This window comes from Enhydra lutris, unplaced genomic scaffold, assembly GCF_002288905.1.
Source record: "Enhydra lutris kenyoni isolate GAN:26980312 unplaced genomic scaffold, ASM228890v2 scaffoldscaffold27, whole genome shotgun sequence".
NCBI lineage: Eukaryota > Metazoa > Chordata > Mammalia > Carnivora > Mustelidae > Enhydra > Enhydra lutris.
The window spans coordinates 2,753,430-2,777,354 of NW_019154111.1; the positions used below are offsets into that span (position 1 = coordinate 2,753,430).

The window sequence follows — 23,925 nt, forward strand, 5'->3', positions numbered from 1 at the left end:
GTCTGCTTCTGGGTTCTCTATTCTATACCACTGTTCTGTTTATTCCTGCATCCACAGTACAGTTCTTTTATCAGCACAACTTTAATCGAAAGAAAAGTCTTGCCAACGGACAAAGCAAGTCCCCTATCTCATTCTTCCTCTTCAGGAGTATGTTGTCTGATCTTGGACCTTTGATTATCAATGCATTTTTAGAATCAACTTGTCCAGTTGCCCAAAACTTCTGGGAATTTTTATTTGATCTGTAACATCAATTTGGGGACAGTTGGTATCTTTACATTATTGATGCTTACAATAAACATGGTTTACCGATACATTTAGTCTTTGAATGTATTTCAATAAGGTTTTATGTTCTCCATAGAGACCACACACTTGGAAGACTCCTTTCATTTTCTGATCCTCTTGTATAAGGGCATCTTTGCTGTTGTTTGCAATTGACTTTTATATACTGATCTTATCTCCAGCAACTTCTAATTATTCATCTACAGATTCTTTTCTGGTTTCTATATAATCACAGCATGTGTAACTTTCTTCATTTCCATCTTAATACTTTTTTTTTCCTTCCCAACTATGCTTGCTAAAACCTCAGCACGAGTAAGTGTCAAAGAGAGGTAGTGATAAGACATCACTGCCTGCTCATTTTAAGAGAAATGCTCTTCTAATTCCAAGGCTGCTTGAGCCACACCTTTGACACATACCCTTTGTTATATCCAAACCACAGTCAAGATTAATATGTCATCAGGGAATGCCCTTTCTTTAGTGCGTTGCCCACTTACTGCTCTAGTTTCAGCTTAGTTTAGAACTTGTCACTTGAGGAATTCCCTTTTGTCTTATAAGGCTGATGCTACAGACCGAACTGTGTCCACTCAAAATGCACATATAGAAACCCTATTCCCCAATGTGACCACATTTTGAGATAGGACCTTTAAGACGATAAAGTGAAATGAGGTCATTAGGGTGGGGCCCTGACACAACAGGATTAGTGTTTTTAAGAGAGACACCAGAGAGCTCACTCACTCTCTGCCAGCAAAAATAGGTCATCACATGAGCACACAGCGAGATGGTGGCCACTTACAAGCCAGGAACACAGGCCTCACAAGCCTTACAAGAAACCAACCATGCTGGCACCCTAATGATCTTGGATTGCAACAAAACATCTGCTGTTTAAATCACCCAGTCTCTGGTACTTTGTTAAGCCCAAATGAAGATTCCCAAGGATACGACAGAAACTACATCATAGTTAGCATCTGGTGGGACACCTCCTCACTCCGGATTACGTTGTCTGCTATACTGCCAGGAGAAGCATAAGGGTGGTACTTGTGTTCTTAACTTAAGCACTACTTTATTTAATAAGGGACTGTTAAGGATCCTCGTTAGAGGCTTCAAGCCAAATTAGGTAATACTTACTTGCTGAAAAATTATGCTTATATTTACTCTTTTAAAGAATAATTGCTAAGGTTTTGTGTACATAGTATTCCCAGTCCCTCTCCAAATTTAGAATGAGACATAGGATAAAGTCTGAAGGACGGTGGCAGTAGAGGTTTTTACTTCTGCTAGCAGGGGAAGGTCTTAGGAGAGAATTAGATAATGAATTCATTGTGAACATGAAGATAAAGAATGTGTGAATTAGTAAGAATGAGGTTTAACTGCAAAGCACAAAGAAGTGGCTTAAACAAGGCAGAGATTTATTTGTGTCTCCCAAAGAAGTCCCGAGATAGACCGTCCAGGACTGGTATGGTGGTTCCATGGTCATCGCAGATCCCAGCTTCTTCTGTCTTCCATCCTGAAGATCGTCTCATAGTCCAAGATGGCTGCTGGAGATTCGGCCATCATGTCCACATTTCAGACCAGAAAAAGCCAGGTGAGGATCCGGAGAAGCACAAAGGATAAGCCTCCCAACAGAGTTAATCATTTAAGAAGCTTTCCTGGAAGCACCACCAAATGACTTCTGCTTACAGCCCCTTAGCAACTGTTAACTGCAAAGGAGAATAGAATGCAGTACTTCAGCTGTGCACACTGTCACCTCCAATAAAATGTGGGCTCTGTAAATTAATGGGTTCAATAGAAAGGATAATGGCTACTGGGTAGTGAATTAATCATGTTTCTTATTTTCCGTATTTTGATGTTTGACATCTTTGAGCTTCCCAGACCCTGGGTGTAACTAACCCCTCCCAACATTAGCTAATTCCTAGAAATAGTAAACACTTGCCCATGAGCAAATCTTTAATACACAAACCAACCAATCCCAATTTCATACCCACCGTTAGCCTCCTTTTATCCTGCAGTCCAGAACACTATTCCTCTGCCCAAAATCACCAAGTACCTGACAACAAGGGACCACCCCTATTTCCCAAAGCCTGGTGAAAATTATTCTATCCCACAAAAACCACAATAAAAGGTCTGGTGCACACTTTCCCCTCATTCCTCCTGCCTTCTGGCCTACACTGGTGCATCCCCATGTGGTTCAAATGGTGTGGCATGAGACCTCCTCTTGAGAACTATAACAAACTCTTCTTTCAAGACAACTGTCTTCATGTCCATCATCTTGCCACACCAGATTAACACAAGTCCCTAGTACACTGTAAAACTGGTAAGCAACTGGAAATCTTTCCCATAATATGGTTTTCCACAACAGAAAGCCGTAATCCTGGCAACATTTGTTATGTTGTCTCACAAAATGTGCTTCAAAAGTGTTTGGCAGAAGAAAAAAATAGTCACTCTTGTCTTGACTGCTCTTCTGAGCTCCACTCATTGATATTAAATATAAGCTGAGGACTTTATGATTAAACTATGTTCAAAACTACTCCTGATCTTTCATCTTCTCAAATTGGCTCCCACATTCACGTTCCTTAGTCTCAGAAACAAAATATCCACACACCTGCCCAAGCAGCTTCAGAATTCTCTCTTCACGGCCTTTTCTCTTACCGCCAGCACCTACTCGGTCCCTAGCACATCCTGGGCAGAGCTACGTGTTCTTCTCCTACTCAGTATTCCTTACCCAGAGTCCATAACGGGATCTAGCGCGTAACAGTTGCACAGTGAATGACTGTGAAGACCACATTCCCCTCGTGTCACCTATAGTCCCCACTCTGCCGACATTTCTAGGCTCCTTCAGTGGCTTCCTAATTGCCGGCAGGCTTTCTCCCTTCTAGCCCTGTTTTATTTATCCCTGTATCTAGGCCTATACACATGCTTGGAACAAAGTAGGTGCCCAACTGAAATTGAATTTAAAAACATACCCAGATTATCTGTAAATAGCCATGGAAGATTAAAAGCAAACCAAAAAACATTAATGCAAACTATGTTCTTAGTAACCCACGGACATTAACAACAACAACAACAAAGGCCAAGTACGATAACCTAAAGTTAGTAATATCCTACGAGACTTGGGGAGATGGGCATGGGGATCAAAAGAGATAACACCTTGTTTAAAATAACTACAGCTAGAATAATAATGGCCAGTAGTACCCAGCACTTGATTCAGTTAATATGCACTATGAAAGTTATATGCATTATTCGTTGCTCACAGCAGGCCTATGAAGTAGGGACACTATTTTCCCTGTTTTATTCACAGAAAAACAAAACGACAAAAAAATCCAACACAGGGAAAAGTTAAGAAACTGAGCAGAGGCCCCTCAGCTGGTAAGTGCAGCAGATCCAGGCTGTCTGACTACACAGCCTTAACTGAACTACCACGAGAAGCCACCTTTTATCCAAACAGCAGGTGAAGCAAGAAAGCTACAAAATTACAGTGTCCACCTGTACAGACAAACAACACCCCAAGGTCCCAAAGCATGGCAGAGAGCATATGGATGAAGAATAAAGAGACAAAAGGAGAAATGTCATTATTGTGGCTGCATGATTTGGACAGCCTAAACAGCTACACGCCATCCCAGCGCAGGCTGTGGGACAGCACAAAAGCAAATTTAGTCATGAGAAAGGACTGCAGTGCTGCTGACACCTGCCGAAAGTCTCGTTCTCTAAGAAGTGAGCCTGTCAAATTCCTGAGCAATCTTGCTGACAATTTCAACCCTCAGCAGGAAGGAAACAACGGGAGGAGCAGACACCGTGAACCTATTTTAACCAGTAAAGAAAACTGCTGGATAACAAGGAAGCAAGAAGAATATGTGAAGATAACTTAGCAAAGAGATTAACTGCAACTTTCCTGCAGGATCATCAGACTGAAAATTGAGAAAGAATGAAGAGCTGGAGGTATTCCTCCCTCATTCCCAATTCTATCCCAACCAAAACCGTTTATGTACTGCAACTCCCGGTATGACTTCGATGCACCCCGAATGGTCAAAAGCTATCTGTGGGGTTCTGAACAGCACGGCCAATGAAAGAGGGAGACAAGGGGAAGCAGACAGTAGGCAGAAAGCAAAACGCGAGCTTCACATACCTAAACTCCCACTCCCAGCGTGCCTGATAAGCTGCGTGACTCTGACATGTTACTTAACCTCTCAGTTTCACGTTTCCTCACGTGTAAAATCAGGATAATACCACCTTCTCAGGGATAAGTTAAATGAGACAACGATAAGAAGCCCTGAGCTCAGGCTGGCATCTGTTGAGTACAGAATAAATGTCAGGCATTAATATGGTAATTACACCTTGCAAGAGATGTCTCTATAACTCACTAACTTTTCTACAATGATTTGCTCACTGCTGCTCCCACCAAGCTTCGTAGCATATAATCCAAACCCTGACAAAAAAGTAAGTGACTGCCCTCACTTTCATGCCAGTGTTTCAGTGCAATCCAACGAGCTGACGTGTAGAAAGCCCTGCAACGGCACTGTGTGAGGCTGAGCGGGACGGGGATGAACGGGTGGTTGTGAGTAAAAGACAACCGTGCCTTCAAAAACTGCCTGGTCTCTTCCGGGAATACAGAGAAACCACCAGTAATTTCTCCTGAATTGCAGAGGTTAGGCTGTAACCCAGTTGACAATGACAAGTAATCCCCAAAACAGCCACAAAAACACATCTTTGGTGTCTTGGGATGTCTCTGGATTCGTTGTCCAGTAATTTTTAAGAACTGAAGGACTCTTTGAGAATTGTGTTGGCATCAAACGGTGGATATCATACGGACTGGTCTTTAAAGCCCATTATTCTGGGTTACATATGTGCATTAAGAGAAACACAAAAGAAAAAGGAGGAAAAAGGTGAATGAAGTATCTAAGCATGTAATACTAAGATGCAGAAGATGGGCGTCGACACACGAGAGGCTCTCCTGCTCTCCTGCTCTCCTGCTCTCCTGCTCTCCTGCTCTCCTGCTCACCTCCAGGACCAGTGGCAGTACTGGCTGAAGGTCGATCAGAAGTGCAAGCCTGGCCTGGAAATAATGGAAAGATTTTTCCCCCCAAGTGAAAACTTTTGTTTTCTCTTAATATAAAAATAATGTATGTTCAATGCTTTAAAAGAAATAAAATATATAAAAGTGCAAAAAAAAAAAAAAAGGAAAACCACACATAATCCCCCCACCGAGAGATCATCACAACCGTTTGAGGTTTCTCCTCCCAGACATTTCTAAACATATACTTTTATCAATTACTTCTTTTTCAAAAGTGGGGTAACACCACATGCTGTTTGATACTTCTTCTCCCACGCTTCTACGTATCATACTCAACTTTCCACCCAACATAGAATCCCAGCATCAAAGTCGAAGGACAGTTTCCCACGGGTATATTCCCTAAAACCATAACAACGTGAAAAGGGAATGCGAGGCACAAAACGTGGCCTAGGAGACCCCCACCAACTCTTCCTACCACCAGCCTCCCACACATCCTCCAAGACCAGCTTGGGAGGGGTGCAGTTTCTCAGCACAGGGGGCTGCCCAGATGGGAAGAGCACAGCTGTGCTCCTCAGGTCCGCAGCACCACGCGCATGCGGAGGCTCCGCACTGAGTAGACAACTCTGAAAGCCCCGCTGCCCAACCTCAGAGCCCGTCAGGTAAGCTCCAGCGGAGTGAGCAGAAGCCTGCGGCTCACGGGGGTCCTGCAGGCCGCACCTTTCTGCCCCTGCACCTTAGACGCAGAGTTGCTTTGGGCTGGTCATTAAACTGTCTTGTTCACCATATTACCTGCCCAAAGCACACTACTTAACAGGAATACTAATCTGCATCACTTCTCACAACCTTTAAGGAGTAGAAAAGTAGATTTTCCAAGAAAGAGTGGCCCAAAGATCAATTTTATCTATGTTACATTTTGCTTGAGAAATGTGGCACAAAAGAGTGAGGACCATGTCACCAGTTTGAACGGAGAACGTCAGGGAGCAGAGTTAATGTAATGATTAATGGTCCCAGCGGCAGGAAAAAAAGGACAACCGAGAGGAGGGAATTGCAACCACTGTTCTACTGTTCCTGGGTAGGAACAAGGTAAAGCTAAGGAACTCCACCTTTCCTTGACCCAACTGCGCTGTAAGTACAAAACACTGCTCAGTGCGGGCCCGTAGAGCAGCATGTGAACTAGGAAACCCCAGACAGTCCAGAACTTAGGCGGAGCAGACAAGACACACCGTCTGAGACACACGTACACAGGCTGGACAGGAGGCAAAGCCGGAGGCCAGGTGGCCTAGACAGAGCAAGGGACTTCTGTCATCGGACCCGGACACCAGGCTCAGCGGCAGCGGAGTCTTAACTGCGGCCAACCAGCAGGCAGACCCACGCAGATCTGGTGTAGACCTGAACAGTACAAGACACGCTGAAAAACTCAAGTTCATTTTATGTAGTATTTATTAGAAAATCACTCTTACTCTGTAATTTCCAGAATCTTATCATGAAAGCAACTGTGTGTACATGATGTGTATGTACACCACGGGCCCATGTGGAAAAATAAAAGGAAAATGTTATTCCTGGGGCTCTAACCTAGGGAAGCAATGTGAAAGGTTGTTTGGGGACCCCCCCAAGTTCTGGATGAGACTAAAGGATAGCAATGGGGCTTAGAAAGATAGAAAATAGTGGAACCAGAGCCCCTGAGGCATCACCTGGAGATGAACTATTTCACCCCTCCCTATTATTTTAGGTTTTTACTGCTGATAAAATCTATTTCATGAATGCTACTAGTGAAATTTGTCCAAAAACAAAAGAGGAGAAAAAGGTAGGTTAGTCTTGAAGCTATCTAGGTTAGATACCAACCACTGTTCAGCAACCCCTTCCAGTTTGGGCTAAAGCTTAATATCCCACTGGGATCATTCATCTGTCACCATTTATCGAGTATTCTGTGCCAAGTCCTGGTTAAGGGGCAAGTAAACAGAAAAGATACAGTCCCTGCCACCTAGTTTATAGAGCAAACAGTAAGAAAATCGTTGTTCACAACCATGGGATAAATGCCTGCCACACAGTGAAGCTCAACAAATACTCAGTGGCTGAATCAACACTATAAAAGTGTACGCAAAAAACAAAGGGGCATCCCAAAGGACACTTAGCCCTTTGCTCTAACACAGATGAACCTGACAGCTCACTGCTTTGTACACTTATACACCGAAACCATCCTTAAAAGAATAAACAATTAGCTACAAAGGCCTATGAGACAAAAAGGGGAGGGGGAGTAAGAGTCATGAGAAGTCTTATCATTCATTTTATATAAAATAATATTTTAATTCTTGTCCTTAGGACCTATAAAGACTACATGATGTGGAAATGAGACTGTACCAACAACGGCCAAAGGAGACTCGTCCACTCTATGCCTTCTCTTTGGTCTGGTCACTCAGAAATATAATGTTATCTGTAAAGAAACCAAATCATAAGTATTATTTCCAGAACTCTTTCTCATTTAATCGTTCCCCTATGACACATACTTTAGTGCTGTTATCTAACAGGATTTTAGAAAAATTCCCAAAATGTGAACTAAGTCCTGCTATGTTCATGAGAGGCATATATACAAGAGGCACCAAAGGAGCTAAAAGTTGGGCTTCAGCGACGTGACAACTGAGACCTTGCAGAAAAAGTGTGGTATTTCTTGTCTTCCCTGAAAACAATTACAACTGCTCAGCAGTAACTTCCTACAAAAGAACGAGTCACAAATTTCAGTGCCTGCGGTGCTCAGACAGATGCCATGAAAGCAGGCAGCACGTCCTCGCACAGAAGAGGGACCAGGCCTAAAACTCCCCGCACTGGAGGTACGGAGAAAGGATGGGGTCCAACATATGGCCCAGTCAGCAAAGACAAACCGACCGATGTCTTTAAGTAGGCTGTAACACTCACAGAGAGGACACTCTATTTTTAAATTTTAAAATAGATTGACTTTTTATACTCATTCTTGGGAAATTTTTTACTAATCAATATTATAGAGAAAGCATTTTCAAACAAGATCAGACACTGCACTTAAAATGTTGTCCCAGATGGAGTTAATTTAGGAGAAGCAAAGGAAAAGAAGTACTTTCTGTATAACTTGAAAAAAATCCAGATTCTTGTAACTTTAGAATTATTTTTAAAAGTGGTTATTACAGTATTTACAAATACAGTCTTCTAAAAACATAGTATTGGCAAGAGTGCCATCCACTGGTGGTTACTTTTACATTAAAGACATGGATCCCTAGGAGGAAAAAAATGACCAAGCAACCGAATTTAAACTCTATTTCTGAGCACTGGGTGTTACATGTAACTAATGAATCATTGAACACTACATCAAAAACTAATGATGTACTATATGTTGGTTGATTGAAGAAAAAAACAATAAAATCTATCTTTCAATTCAAATGTCACTAAAGATCTCTTCATTTTTACGACTGACCATAAATCTGTTAATTACTCAATTAACTCACCCATGCTGTGAATACTAGTGACAAGAAGAAAACAAAATGACAGATAAACTGAACTACTACTATTTAGTGTTGGCTTGGTTCAGAACAATTCATACAATCCAAAGTTTGCCCATACTTTTGGTTTACAGTGGAATATGAAAGTGTTAAATGCTTCAGAAATACCTAATTGATAGATTTAGAAATGCCACCTTTTTTTTTTTTAAAGATTTTATTTGTTTATTCGACAGACAGAGATCACAAGGAGGCAGAGAAGCAGGCAGAGAGGAAGAAGGAGGCTCCCTGCTGAGCAGAGAGCCCAATGCAGGGCCTGATCCCAGGACCAATCCCGGGACCATGACCTGAGCCGAAGGCAGAGGCTTTAACCCACTGAGCCACCCAGGCACCCCAGAAATGCCAACTTTTTAATTAGAAAGTTTGACTTTCCACTGCTGAACTCATAGGTGTAGTCCTATCCCCCACAGAGGTCTACAAAAAAAATTTTGAATAGGCAGAGATCTCTGGAGACATGGCCCAAGGAAGAAGAGCATGCAGAAATGAAATACTGTCAAGACACCCAAGAATTATGAAATCAAAATGGTCAGATAGGACCTCATCTAAGATCTGATAATGAGGGTAGAAAGATAACTATGTTGGTTTTCAAGATCAATATACCTCAGAGAAACCACAAGAAATATATTTTTTATTATTTATAACAAATTATAGTTTATCAATAGGGTAGAGTGGTTAAGACACGAACTCTGGAGCAAGGTAAAAAAGAAAGGTAAAAGGAAAATCTGTCAATTAAGAGACTTAAGTTCTCAGAGGTCTGGCCTCCAGAATTGTGAGGAAATAATTTTCTCATAAGAATAAGAGACTTGGGGGGCACCTGGGTGGCTCAGTGGGTTAAGCCTCTGCCTTCGGCTCAGGTCATGGTCCCAGGTCCTGGGATCGAGCCCCACATCAGGCTCTCTGCTCAGCGGGGAACCTGCTTCCTCCTCTGTCTCTCTCTGCCTGCCTCTCTGCCTACTTGTGGTCTCTGTCTGTCAAATAAATAAATGGAATCTTTAAAAAAAAAAAAAAAAAGAATAAGAGACTTAGGGGCACCTGGGTGGCTCAGTGGGTTAAGCCTCTGTCTTCAGCTCAGGTCATGATCCTGGGGTCCTGGGATCGAACCCCACACTGGGCTCTCTGCTCAGCAGGGAGTCTGCTTCTCCCTCTCTCTGCCTGCCTCTCTGCCTACTTGTGAGCTCTCCGTCAAATAAATAAATAAAAACTTAAAAAAAAAAGGTTAAGAGACTTAAGATACATATTAACCATGTAAGATAACCTATGGACTTGTATTTATGAAGCAATCAAAGAAATTTAAACATTGTGATGTCTGGTGAAAAAACAATTAATAATCTCCTAATATTAAGTGTGGTAATAGCACTGTAGTTACACTTTAAATAGGAATCCTTATCTTTCAGAAATACCTACTGAAAATATTTATGAATGAAATAATATAATGTCTGGGAATTCACTAGAAAATAATCCAAATGGAGGAAAAGTAGGCTGGGGAAACAGAAGAAATAATATTGGCCATCAGCTGATAATTGTTGAAGCTAAATGACAGAAGATTTTTTTCCACTTTTCTATGTTTGTGAATGTTTGACATTTTCAATAATTAAAAAAATTAATTTTTAAAAGATACCTAATTTTGGCATATCTCAGAAGTACATAAACACTTGAGACATTACTTTCTTTCATTTCTATGTACTTACTCATACAAAAGGTTTCTCAGTGTTTACATCCATAAAAACTAATAATAGAATCAATGTTTAACCACTATTTTATTTTGAGGCACCTCGGTGGCTCAACGCGTTAAGCATCTGCCTTCAGCTCAGGTCGTGATCCTAGGGTCCTGGGATCAAGGCCCAACATCGGGCTCCCTGTTCAGCAGGAAGGCTGCTTCTCCCTTTCCCACTTGCCCTGCTTGTGTTCCCTTGCTTGCTCATGCGTGCTCTCTCTCTCTCTCTCTCTCTCTCTCTCTCAAATAAAATTTTTAACAGTTGTCTTATTTTTTTTTTTAAGATGTTATTTATTTATTTGTCAGAGAGAGTGAGCATAGGCAGACAGAGTGGCAGGCAGAGGCAGGGGGAGAAGCAGGCTCCCTGCTGAGCAAGGAGCCCAATGCAGGACTTGATCCCAGGACCCTGGGATCATGACCTGAGCCGAAGGTGTCCCAACAGTTGTCTTATTTTAACAATTTATTGAAGAGTTTAAGAAGGAGCACTTCTCTCATAAAAGATGCATTTCCAATACAATTTCAGTTTTCAAATTTATATATTAAAATTGCTTTGGTATTTTATGTTTTAAAAACAACTATAATAATAATGAAAAGAAAATGTAACATTTATAGCCTTAATATCACAGAATTTTTAAAAATATTTTTAAATTTAAAAATAATTTTATTTTTAAATAAAATTTTATTCAAAATAAAATTTCAAATAAAATTTAAATAAAAATAACTTTTAATTTATGTATGTATTTGTGTTATAAATATAATAGGATGAATAATAAAATATTCTTATTTATACAATATGTATTAAGTTACATTTCTTAGGAGAAAATGGAAAAACAAGAAAAAGAAACAACATAAAACTTCCAAATGTTGAAGAGCTTGTTCATGTATTTTTTTCAAGGATGATGGGTATCAAATTGCTATGGTATTTACATCCATTAATACATTTCAGAGTAACAATCCCCTATTGAAAAAAATTTTCATGTCAACTTAAATATGTCCAAAGGGCTACATTTGTTTCAAAATTCTTGTAGAATTTTCACAGAAGTTTGAAAACTCACCTCTGGGAGCTATCTCCTGGAGGTATCTTCCTGACCTTCCTTAAACTTTGTGTGTCTATGTTTTCTACAGTGTTTCCCATTTTGTCTAACGAGAACAGGAACTTAAAATCATCCTGTAAGGACCAAGCGGGCGGTGACTAAACCTGCACAAATGTCTAATGCCACTCACAGCAGAGTAACTCTATCTTGGCACAGGCTTCTGCCTGTTTAGGCCAGGTCCTTAAAGACGTTAAAGTTCTTCTCACTTCAAACAGCTAAGTACTGACACAGACACTCTACTCAAAAGTTACCTGTGAAATGAAACTGAGTACAGAGACAACGTTCTGCACGACCAGAACACAGACACTCAGAGCAAACCCACAAACCACACTCCCAGCGCTCACGGCGAGCTGCTTGACAATCACAGCATCAGTACTCAAAGCCTCCATTCAAGTTACTGACAAGCCAAGCTTTTAAAAAAGGGAAGGGGGAGCAGGGAATAGCTATTATCACAAGCTTCTTACCGGCTATGATCGTTGTTGCTTGCCGCCTCACGTTATTTTTATCTGTGTATTCACCATAGTCTACTTTCCCTTCTACATAGATTCGGGACCTGATAAAAATAAAATTTACAGTTTTCAGCCTGGAGATTGTCATCTGTTTTAGGAGACAGAGTCCGGTGAGAGGCAGTAACAAGCACACACGAAGGATGAAACAGAGAATCGGGCATAATCTCATTTTTGCTACCACATCTCAAAGTTCAACATTAGGAGTACTAAGGGTACTGAAACAGAACGTCCACACAGACTTGACACATACAGCTCTCAGGCTTGAGCTGCCAGCAGTCCTCATAAATTAAAAAAAAAAAAAAAAGTGACTTTAAGACCACGAATTGGAAGAGCAATGTCGTGGGATCCTTTCAATCCCTAGGACTGATTTCCAACATTTCCCCCAACTTTGATTCTGGACTCCCTAAAAGACTTGCTGATTTTCACTTATTGTCCAATTCCTTCCCATAGTCAGGTTCATGAACTTATTCTCAAGGGACTTAGATTATTAAAATTCAAAACAGGTATTCGGCTCAGTATTTCACTTAGCGTTAATTATTAAGACTATTTCTGCACTGTTTAGAAGGCCGAACTACAAGACAACCATAGCTGATTTTAAAGGGTAGAAAATGCACGCTGGCATCATTTTCAGAGTCTACCATCACCAAAAAAACAGAAAGTGGACAAAGCTAATGAAATGATTGTAGGCCAAAGGGAATACACACAAATTCATCAATTCATGGTTGAAATTGCATACAGATACTTTTCTTGAAATTTCCTGTATTTATGTGTGCGTTAATGCAAATTCATACAAACATACATACATATTGGACAATGGAAATACATATAAAAAAAAGGCATGCAGTTATTAAAAAGAAACAAATTTTAGTTTTTCCTGAAATTGTTTTTCAGGAAATATACGTCATTTTTATAAAACAAGTACATTTCTAAATATATTAACTATGAATATAATTGTTGTTCAACACACCCTTTCGTCCTTCTGTAGGTTTGGAAAAGACAATTTTTATTTATAATTAATCCAAGCATCCCAAAAGGGAACTATTAAGCCGACATAAAATTATCAAACATAGCAGAAGTGCTGTGAACACTGCCATACCTCACTGAGTCAGACTTCAGACTCCAGGTCCTGTGCTAAGGGCCCCATGTACATGCCAAGAGGCGACATGGGAATTCCTAAAAGCATGTGTTACACTTGCATGTGTTACTGAGGCACTCAGTACACTCTGCCTTCTCTCTTGCCTCATCTGCTTCTATTTATGTACACTCCTTATCTGTCCCAAACTGTAAATTCTTAGAAAGCTAAACCATGTTTTACAGATCTCTGCATTAGTCATACATGGCAACACCCCATGCATATAGTACTAAGCTGTGAATAAGTATCTCGAGTTAACGGAGTAATTAGTAGGATAAAGGAGACAGGCATTCCCAGGGAACACTTCTGACCAGTTTTTTAAACCACTCAATCTATAAAATCCTTTCTTCCTCAACTTACCCCTTTTTCACATACTGGTATGCCACATCTCTGAGGCCTGGGCGGAATACGGATATTCTGTGCCATGTTGTCTTTTGACTGACATCACCTACATCGCAAGAATAGGAAACATGGTTACAAATGCCAGCACACAAAGCAAACGCCAAAAGACAACATACCCAGCAAAACCAACGTCACAATTTCTGAGAGACAGGAACAGATCTAGAGAAGAAAGATTCTTTCTAAAAGTAGCTCATCTCTAGTCAACTAACTGAGAATAAAAATGTCTCTGTATTTCTGATACAACAAAAACCCTAGGCTTTCATACTCACCCATCTGGTACGCTTCACTCTCCCCGGACCGCCACATCTCATTTGTTGCTAGAGAAAATATTGTGACTGGATTTTTCCCTTCCACCTGTCTCATGACAGGGTCCTGACCCACTCGCCCCAGCAGCTGCACACGGTTCAGAGCTGAAATGCAATGCGTAAATAAAATGAGATTTAGAGAAAGGTCCAGAAGGGGAATAGCTACGAATACTACTTCAACCTCGAGCTCAGCCTTAAACAGGTTCTAGAAGATCAGAGCTAAGTTGAGGCAAATAAGGGGAGGCTAGGAGGTTAAAGAAGGGAGAAAATATTCTTAAAGAAAGTACCCAAAAAACAAACATTAAGCTCTTTATTTTACCTTAAAATCTTTAAAATACTTTTGAAAAAAAAAATGGTTGAAAGGACAAATCTGAGATTTGAAAATCTTTACAAATATGAGTGAATATTTCTGTGAAAGAACAGCTTGCACAAACTTTCACTCCCCCAGCCAAATAGCAGATGACCTTGGAAGACCAAGATAACCAAACAGGACTCAAGGAAATTCTTACAAGGCCCCTCAGCCTGATGGGATGAGGCCAAGAGCAGACAGGCAAACACGGGCCAAGGGCTTGAAGATTAACAGATTACAACCCAACTAGTGCACCTCTTCTACAACACACTTAAGAATATTTGTACGTTGCTACAAATAACATACTTTAAACTAGGAAATTAGCTACTACTTACATCTTTCAAGAACCAAGCTGGTGGCTACTTCAGACTCACGTCTTACAAACTGATGAAATACCTAAAGTAGAACAAATGAGTAAAATGGCTTTAATTTGGGAGGAAAGGTAAACCCAACAGAAGACCTGCTCACACTCGGTCACCATCAAGTCAGCGACTCATACAGCACACACCCCCAGAGGGTAGCAGTGCATGTCACATGTTCCCCCTCAGAGCACCACGAGGACCACACAAACGCTTGAGGGCCCTGAGGGCCAACTACTCCAGAAGCCCAAGGGTACCATGTCCTAGACGGCACGCCCAGGAAGGTTAATTTAGAATCCTTGTTTCTTTTCTGGCAGCCCTCCTGGTTATGGTGCTTCTGTGGCTGCACACAAAGGGTAAAATCAAATGTATTTTGGAAAAATTCATGCTTTAGATAAACCAAAGGGAAAAGACTCAGATAAATCGGGTTCTCTGATAAAGTACAAAAATAGGACCATTCAAGTCCGTCTGTCAGTGGAAAGTAGTAAGTGACACAAAACAGCAGCAATGATACAACAGCTATCATTACTGAACACCAGCTAAGTGCTTTACCTCTTACAGATTATTCCTTGGAAGAAACCAATCAACTATGTAAAATTATCCCTACTTTGGAGACCAAAAAAAAAAGGGTTTAGACAGATTAACAGCCCAAAATCCTACAAGAAATAACAGGCAAGTTGTGCCTAGAACCCAGGGCCATCTGACACCAAGGCTGCCACTTTCCCACTGCCCTCTGCTGCCTCCAGCGTTCAGAGAACTACTCGGTACATCAGAGAAGCATGTGTCAAGTAGGTAGCACTGTTCATATAAAAAGCACTTGTCCACCAACCAAATGAACACCCGTTCCTGGGGCAGTGCAAACTACGGAATCCTATCCCTACGTTTTGGGACACGAGGTGGTTAAGAAATAAAGATGGAGTTGTCACGTGGTAAAAAGACTCAAACAAACTAGTACTGCTATCATGCTTCTCAAAAGGTCCTACTTGAAATACTCAGATGAGCCACAGCTCCCAAGTCGCAGAATAATGGGTCTTTCTAAAAGTAGCTCATCTCTAGTCAACTAACTGAGAATAAAAATGTCTCTGTATTTCTGATACAACAAAAACCCTAGGAGAACAGGTTTCTGAGAGGAACTGATTCTTCATCAGTCTTAACAGGCTGGTGAGTGAGAGAGGGGTTATAAAGAAAAAACTACAAACTTGGTGACCAAATGTAAGTGAGGAAAATGGATGGTCTAGTCTGGGTGAAGGCAGGCTAGAGTGTCCGGAGAAATAAGGAGTCAGACTGGTGGAAGTGAGAAGGAATTGAGGACATCGTACGTTTGTGGTGACATGATGACTTCAGATGCACTCTTCAGGACAGGGAGAAGTGGGGTGGAAGTCTGACCACAGAGGACAGTCTGACCACATGCCTCCTAGAAAAACAACTGGAGATGATTTCTATAGTCTTTAGATCACTAAAGATATTAAATGCTAACTGATCTAAATGCAAGTAGCATGTTTTTAAAAACTATGACTCCTCTTATACATGTAAGCTAGGAAATTATTTTCTGTTTTAGTGAACATCACTTACACAAGTAAAATCTGTCCCAAATCCTGTCAAATGATTACACATAAAGTAGGTGGGCCCAAACGCCTTTTGCCTCTGCAGTCAAAGGACTGACGAGATCTGATCACTACAGTTGATCATAACACATCTCAACACTAATATGTCAAAGTGGTTACCTGTAATACAGGTCTTCGAAACATGGCTTCTATTTGCTTTTCCTACAATCTAGTCTTTGGTCTTCCCCTGGGGGGAAAAAAAAGAGAGAGAGAGACAGGGGGAGAAAGCACGATAAATAGTGTTTCTTAGAGCAAAAGCACAAATTCACTGACCCTAAATTCCTAACTCCATTCATAATTTTTACGCAGTCCACCTTACGACCATAAACACCAACATTCCTGCACATTTTACAAGGACTTCCCCCTCAAAAAAAAAAAAAAAAAAGTTTATCTTTTTTATTCCCCTTGGCTTCCTCTTCCTCTGCCACATGCAAAAAATACTCTTTCTGAATTATGCCCATTTGCATTCCAGTCTTCTCAAATGTTATTAAAATGCAAGCCCCCTTAGAGCTGGGGCTTTCGTCTGATTTATTCACAGCCACATTCAATACTCCTAAGTTAGTTCCTAATACATGGTGACGATTCGATTAAGTATTACAATATCATCAAGGGACTTAAATTTGAAACTTGCTGCTGCAAAAATTACTGCTTCCAATCCCGTTAGCAAAGAACATGGAGATCCCAGGACTCCCCGGCCTCACCGCCGGGATGGGCGGGCGCCCTTTCTCAAAGGTGGCGGTCCTAACCAGAACGTAAAGGGATTGGGAAGTGGCAGAAACCCCTGAAGTCCTCCGCACAGGTGAGAAGAGAAGGACCAAGACAAACACACCACCACGTCCCGAGCCACTTAGAGCCGCACGCACACGCAGCGAGGAACTCTCGGCTCACTCCCTCCCTCGCCGAACGCTCGAGCCGGTTCAGGTTCGAGCTAGGCGAGCACTTCCGGATAGAGATCGGACGCAAGCCTCGCGAGAGGAATAAGAAAACGGAAAGTCCGCAGCGTGCGCCGTAGAAATGCTCCGGCTAGCGCCGGGGGAAAGCAAGCATCCGTGATGGGATAGTTCCGGGAGCTTTTTTTTCCGGAGGGAGCGGAGAAGGCAACGCCGCCGAGTGGTGAGTGCTGCCAGTTTCAAGTTTCTCATGAAATGAAATTATTTGACAAGCTTCCCAGCCTGGACCAGGAGGGGGCGAGGTAGACGAAACAAAGGATAGAGGGGCCTCGGGGAAAGACTGGAAAGGTCCAGGCCTGCCTACGTAGTAGGGTTCCCAGAAAAAGTAGGGCTGAGAGCGAAAAATTCAGGGGGTGCCAAAACATTTGGCAATCAAAATAATATTTTAGGAAGAATCAGGATAATATTTTAAGAATATATTCATTCAAAAAAATCTGTGAGGAACGAAAAAATAAGAAATTTAACTAAGTGTAAGTTCTGAGTCGTAGTGAATCCTGAGGCACGAGGAAAAAATGAACTTTACACAGAAAAAGAAAAAAAAATCCAGAACACTGAAATACTTGAATATCAAAAATTCGAAGAGAGGGTATATTAAAACTCCCCACATTAAATTTAAATATTTTATTTATACCAAAAACAAGTCACTGTAGTTTTACTTTCCTGGCTTTAATAGAAGTAAATTGATCAATAATTGCAAAAATCAACACCTTTGCTTATTTCCAGTTGCAGGAATTGCCATTTCTGACCATTTTTCTTGACCAAGTTGCGCTCTTACATAGTTTTAACTAACCTCAGCTTGTTGATCTTGTTTTATTTAAAATTCTGATATGTTCTTCCTTGTGGATCTTTAATTTTAATATTTTTTAAGTATTGCATTAAAGTGGCCTTGATCTTGATTGCCGTGTTTCTGGGCACCCCTTAAATTTTGCCTCATTCACCCTAATCTTGGCCCTGCTTAGCAAGAGGGTATTGGGGTCCCACAGGTTGCAGGATACAGGCCAGAGTCGGCCTCGCCAGGCCCCTCCTCTGCTGGTCTTTGTCCTGTCCAACGTCTAGAAAAGGAGGGTACCCTCCAGCACATTCTAACAAGCACATCGCCTTCTCCAAACCCTACTTACAGGGCTTCATTGGCCCATTTTTGCCGTTAAAAGAGAAAAATACAAACTACTTAACGTGGTCTCCGGTGCACACTTTAACCTGCTCCTAAAAGCCTGGCTTTCTACTTGGTACATTCTAGACGCTTATCTCCCGTTTTACCCCTGCCTTCACCATGTTTAGCTCCTGAAACAGCGTGTTATACTGCCTTCAGCCCTTGCACAGGTATCAATCATCCCACACCCCACCAGCTGTTACTACTGTCAGTGCCCTCCAGTGATTTCCTGTTTAAAAATCGCACTTCTAGGGGCTCACTCCGTTAAGCATCTGACTCTTGGTTTAGTTTCAGTTGGTTTAGTTTCAGGTCGTAAGCTCAGTATCCTGAGATCCAGCCCCACCTCAAGCTCCACGCTCAGCCCAGAGTCTGCTGGAGACTCTCTCCATTTCTCCCTCCCTCCTCCTTGGCTCCCTCCCTCTAAAATAAACAAAATCTTTTTCAAAAATTATGTTTAAAAAAAATCTTCCTTCTACTTGAGCTGTTGACTCAGATGAAAAGCAAAATTCATCCTGTCCTCCAAAACCAATTTCCCCCTTTTAAGCTATTTTTTTTAAAGATTTTATTTATTTATTTGACAGAGAGAGATCACAAGCAGGCAGAGAGGCAGGCAGAGAGAGAGGAGGAAGCAGGCTCCCTGCTGAGCAGAGAGCCCGATGATGCGATGATGATGATGATGCGGGGCTCGATCCCAGGACTCTGAGATCATGACCTGAGCCGAAGGCAGTGGCTTAACCCACTGAGCCACCCAGGCGCCCCTAAGCTATTTGTTTAATGGTACCAATATTATCCCAGACTTGAACTTTGGAATCATCTTTAAAACTTCTCCCTCATCACCTACATCTATTTGTCCATATGCACTCGGTCCTCAAAGTTATTTCATTATGCCACTGACCTCTCCCTCTTTCTATTTACACATACTTCTGAGTGAGGAGTGTGGAAAGGATTGTTTAAAATAAAAAAGCAGGGGTGCTAGGGTGGCTCAGTCATTGAGTGTCTGCCTTCAGCTCAGGTCATGATCCCAGGGTCCTGGGATCGAGCCCCACATCTGGCTCCCGGGTTGGCAGAAGCCTGCTTCTCCCTCTCCCTCTACTTGTGTTCCCTCTCTCACTGTGTCTCTGTTAAATAAATAAAATCTTTAAAAATAAATAAATAAGCAGAAAGTACGCCAGTTGAAACCATCCTTGGACAGACTCATAACTTAATAACACCTTAATCTAAATAAACAGCATCTTGAACTAACCTCAATTCTCAGACAAGAATTACTAATACACATGCTCCTTAGACTGTTGAAACAAATCACAAGTGCTACCTTACTTTTTCTTGACCAAAAAAAAATTAAAATATACAAAATACGTAAATGTATAATGTCATGGAAAAACGGAGTTGAAGCATTTTCTTATCACCTAGATCCTCCTTCCCCACAACAAATGCTCCAGCATCGCTTTGCTCACTGTTCTCAGCATCTGAAATGCCCTTTTCCATACTTTCAGAATTCTCTACTCAAAAGTCCTTACTTTTTTCTCCAATTTCACTTTCTTTACACACTCAGTTTATCTTGTATTATAATGTAGATGACCATGAAGATGCCTCATCTTCCCCATTGTCTGTGAGCTCTAGAGGACAGGGACCTTGTGAATTTGTGAATCAAAAATTATGCTCTAAAGCAAGGAGAGGCTTTAGAAGGGTTCAGGTCATAGGCTAGAACAAAAACAAAAAAACAAAAAAAAAAAAAAGGAAGAACCCAGAAGGATACTCAAATAAGCCTGAAATTAGAAGACTAAAAACAACAAAGAATCAAGGACCTGGAAGAGTGGCTGAAATGTATTTCTGTAATAGAGCTGCCTCTCTCTTTCAAGAATCTCCAATTTGCATAACTGTAGGCTCTGTAGTTCATCCATGGACCCAGAAAGGGCCTTCTTGATGCTGAGAAGTAGTGACAGATAGCAATGTGACTTTAATCAGCTACCATTTCCCCTGGCAGTAGTGGAATCATTCAGGGCTTTCATCCTTTGCAAAGCTAGCTGAGAAAGCGAAGTGTCTATCATAGACACCCAGAGCCCGTTTTTTGTGCCAGTACCATGCTGTCTTGGTGATCACAGCTTTGTAGTAAAGCTTGAAATCAGGCAATGTGATGCCCCCAGTTTTGTTTTTTTTCTTTTTCAACATTTCCTTAGCAATCCGGGGTCTCTTCTGGTTCCATACAAATTTTAGGATTGTTTGTTCCAGTTCTTTGAACAATGCCGGTGGAATTTTGATCGGAATGGCATTGAAAGTATAGATTGCTCCAAGTGGCATAGACATTTTAACAGTGTTTATTCTTCCAATCCATGAGCATGGTCCATATATATAATGGAATATTACTGAGCCATCAGAAAGGATGAATACCCAACTTTTGCATCAACATGGATGGAACTGGAAGAGATTATACTGAGTGAAATAAGTCAAGCAGAGAAAGTCAATTATCATAGGGTTTCACTTACTTGTGGAACGTAAGGAAGAGCATGGAGGACATTAGGAGAAGGAAGGGAAAAATGAAGGGAAGGCAATCAGAGGGGGAGATGAACCATAAGAGAGTTAATAGAGGGATGTGTGGTGGGGGGATGGGTGAACCCTGTGATGGGTATTAAGGAAGAGTTGTAGAGGGATGTGTGGTGGGGGGATGGGTGAACCCTGTGATGGGTATTAAGGAAGACATGTATTGCATGGAATACTGAGTGTTATACACAAACAATGAATCATGGAACACTACATCAAAAACTAATGATGTACTGTATGGTGACTAACATAATAAAAAAATAGATGCCAAGAGACACAAAGTTATCTTTGGCCTTGCCTTTTTTCCCTTCTAAATTAGAAAAAATCTCACTTATAGGCATCAAGTGGTAGAGACCAGGGATGGCGGTGCTTTGTCACAGATAGGAAGCTTTGGACAATTTTGTTGTGGTAGAAAAACATTTGTTAGAAATTTCAATCAGGGGACGCCTGGGTGGCTCAGTTGGTTAAGCAGCTGCCTTCGGCTCAGGTCATGATCCCAGCGTCCTGGGATCGAGTCCCACATCGGGCTCTAGAGGGATGTGTGGTGGGGGGATGGGTGAACCCTGTGATGGGTATTAAGGAAGAGTTGTAGAGGGATGTGTGGTGGGGGGATGGGTGAACCCTGTGATGGGTATTAAGGAAGACATGTATTGCATGGAATACTGAGTGTTATACACAAACAATGAATCATGGAACACTACATCAAAAACTAATGATGTACTGTATGGTGACTAACATAATAAAAAAATAGATGCCAAGAGACACAAAGTTATCTTTGGCCTTGCCTTTTTTCCCTTCTAAATTAGAAAAAATCTCACTTATAGGCATCAAGTGGTAGAGACCAGGGATGGCGGTGCTTTGTCACAGATAGGAAGCTTTGGACAATTTTGTTGTGGTAGAAAAACATTTGTTAGAAATTTCAATCAGGGGACGCCTGGGTGGCTCAGTTGGTTAAGCAGCTGCCTTCGGCTCAGGTCATGATCCCAGCGTCCTGGGATCGAGTCCCACATCGGGCTCCTTGTTCTGTGGGGAGCCTGCTTCTCCCTCTGCCTCTGCCTGCCACTCTGTCTGCCTGTGCGCTCGCTCTCTCTCTCTCTCTCTCTTTAAAAAAAAAAAAAAGAAAGAAAGAAATTTCAATCAGATTTTCACTTTGGTTCTAAATCAGTTTTTCTCAAGCCTCATAATAACAGTTGGAAAATTATAGCACTTACTATTTAAATGGATTACAGCATCTATTTTAAAGTGGCTCAAAAGCAATTTTAGCAGCACTTCATAGTTATTAGTTATTATGGCTACTTTTTGTTAAGTTTCTTTTTTAAATCAACCTGACAATTTTTATGTAATTCAGGACTAAAATTATGGTTCATACAGAGATTAAGAAAAAAATCTTAACCATTCAGGCTAAAATGGTGACCTTTATCTTTTAATGTTCATCTTTATACAGCTTTAGGTAATGGCATCTATAAACCAATACATATGTTAGAGCTTAGTAAAGCTCAATAGCATTCCTTTAAGCCTCAAGATTATCTGTTGGCAACTTAATGTCTGTGTTTAAGATACATCTATAGAAAAAGCAGCATATTTATATCCTAAAATATTTAAGTTCAACTTGTTTAATATTGTCAGTCCAGTGATGTTAATATTTGACAGTTTGACATTGGATAACTAGTTCCTGGGTTATCTTGTGATCTCTGGGCAGAAATAAAACTTCAGACTGAGGATGGAGGCAAGGGGTCAACTTCAACTTCCAACTGAACTGGAAGGAATGAAGTCCCCAGCCCAGCAAAGACCCAGTCCCTCTCACACTCTATAGTGTCTATGCAGCTACCTGCTGGTTTAGTAACTGTGCTACTGTGGAGTCCCGCCACCAGAAAGAAAGGGAGAGAAAGCAGTAGTCTGGCACTCAGGTGCCAACATGGTCTCTGAGAAGCAGGGTAGAGAAGAGGTCATAGACCTTAATAGTATTAGTTGTCAGTGCCTGAGAAGACAAATATAATCCAAGAATTCTGGCCTATACATTGCAAATGCTTAATAACATGTTTCTAAATCACAGATTGTGGTTGACCTCATATGCTACTTCAAAAGATATGGCTGGGGTTGGGGAGGCAAGAGGTAAATCAACTCCATTTTAAAACCTTGAATAAAGACTAGCTCTTTAAAAATGGCGAGGGACAACACAGAGCACTTTACCCCACTTACCTGCATGGGAAGAATTGCTACTCCAAGACAGAACAAAGAATGGTATGATGGTTTATTCAATTTAAAAACACTTCTTAATTTGCTTTTTAAAATGGAGGGTAAAGAAGAATATGAGGGAGCGAATAAGCCTACAAGCCATTAACGGGCTACCTTCATTAACATGGCACATCTAAGTTATCAAATGCTGTTATGACCAATATTATTTTATGTATTAGAGCCTGACCATTATTAGCTTTTAGGCCCACAAAGCTGAGCCTTACAGCCAAGACCTGGTACTACCAACCTACTAAATTTTCTCACGTATCTACTCATGAAATGGTTTCTAACAGAAATTTCTCACTCTTTGTTACATATTACAAAGAAGAGTACTTTACCCATATTTGGCTTTGGACAAGATAAAAACCTTTATTTACAAATGTTCTATTCCCTTAAAATATATACAGAAAAAATAATTTGGATTAAAATATCATAAAATCACAGGAAACAAACCCAAATTCTGATAAAAATCAAGGAGAAATTGGTGACACCCACAAAATCAAAACCAGTCATAACAATTACAGGAGGGTCAGCGCAAATATTCTGAAGAACAACCACATTAAATTTTCCTTGAACTCCATTACCCAGTGTTTTGTTCCATAAGTTAATAGCCAGTCCAGAAATTATAAGTTATATATAGGCTATTTCTACCCACTTGACATAATGGTAAACTCATTTAATAAATATAATATCTGATAAAGGGATTGTCTTCACTTAAAGAATATAGTAGGAAAACCACTTGCTTAGAGTGGCTGAGAATTCTTTTAGGAATACCATCATTC

The 23,925-nt window shown here is 41.0% G+C and overlaps 1 protein-coding gene across 3 annotated transcripts; it reads right to left on the reverse strand.

Moving 5' to 3' along the window:
- Positions 1 to 1,260: 1,260 nt before the first annotated feature.
- LOC111152041 (single stranded DNA binding protein 1) lies at positions 1,261 to 17,223 on the reverse strand. 3 transcript variants are annotated; one of them, XM_022510324.1, is made up of 8 exons: positions 17,100 to 17,204; positions 16,391 to 16,457; positions 14,643 to 14,703; positions 13,923 to 14,063; positions 13,612 to 13,699; positions 12,075 to 12,163; positions 7,640 to 7,712; positions 1,261 to 1,973 (listed from the first exon to the last, which is right to left on the reverse strand). In XM_022510324.1, exons 2-7 carry the CDS (start codon positions 16,412 to 16,414, stop codon positions 7,669 to 7,671), a joined length of 447 nt encoding a protein of 148 aa, XP_022366032.1. In that variant the 5' UTR covers positions 16,415 to 16,457; positions 17,100 to 17,204; the 3' UTR covers positions 1,261 to 1,973; positions 7,640 to 7,668. The 3 variants fall into 3 exon arrangements, with proteins under 3 accessions (XP_022366032.1, XP_022366033.1, XP_022366034.1); XM_022510325.1 differs by having other exon boundaries at positions 1,262 to 1,973; positions 17,134 to 17,223; XM_022510326.1 differs by lacking the exon at positions 1,261 to 1,973 and having other exon boundaries at positions 7,561 to 7,712; positions 17,136 to 17,203.
- Positions 17,224 to 23,925: the final 6,702 nt, after the last annotated feature.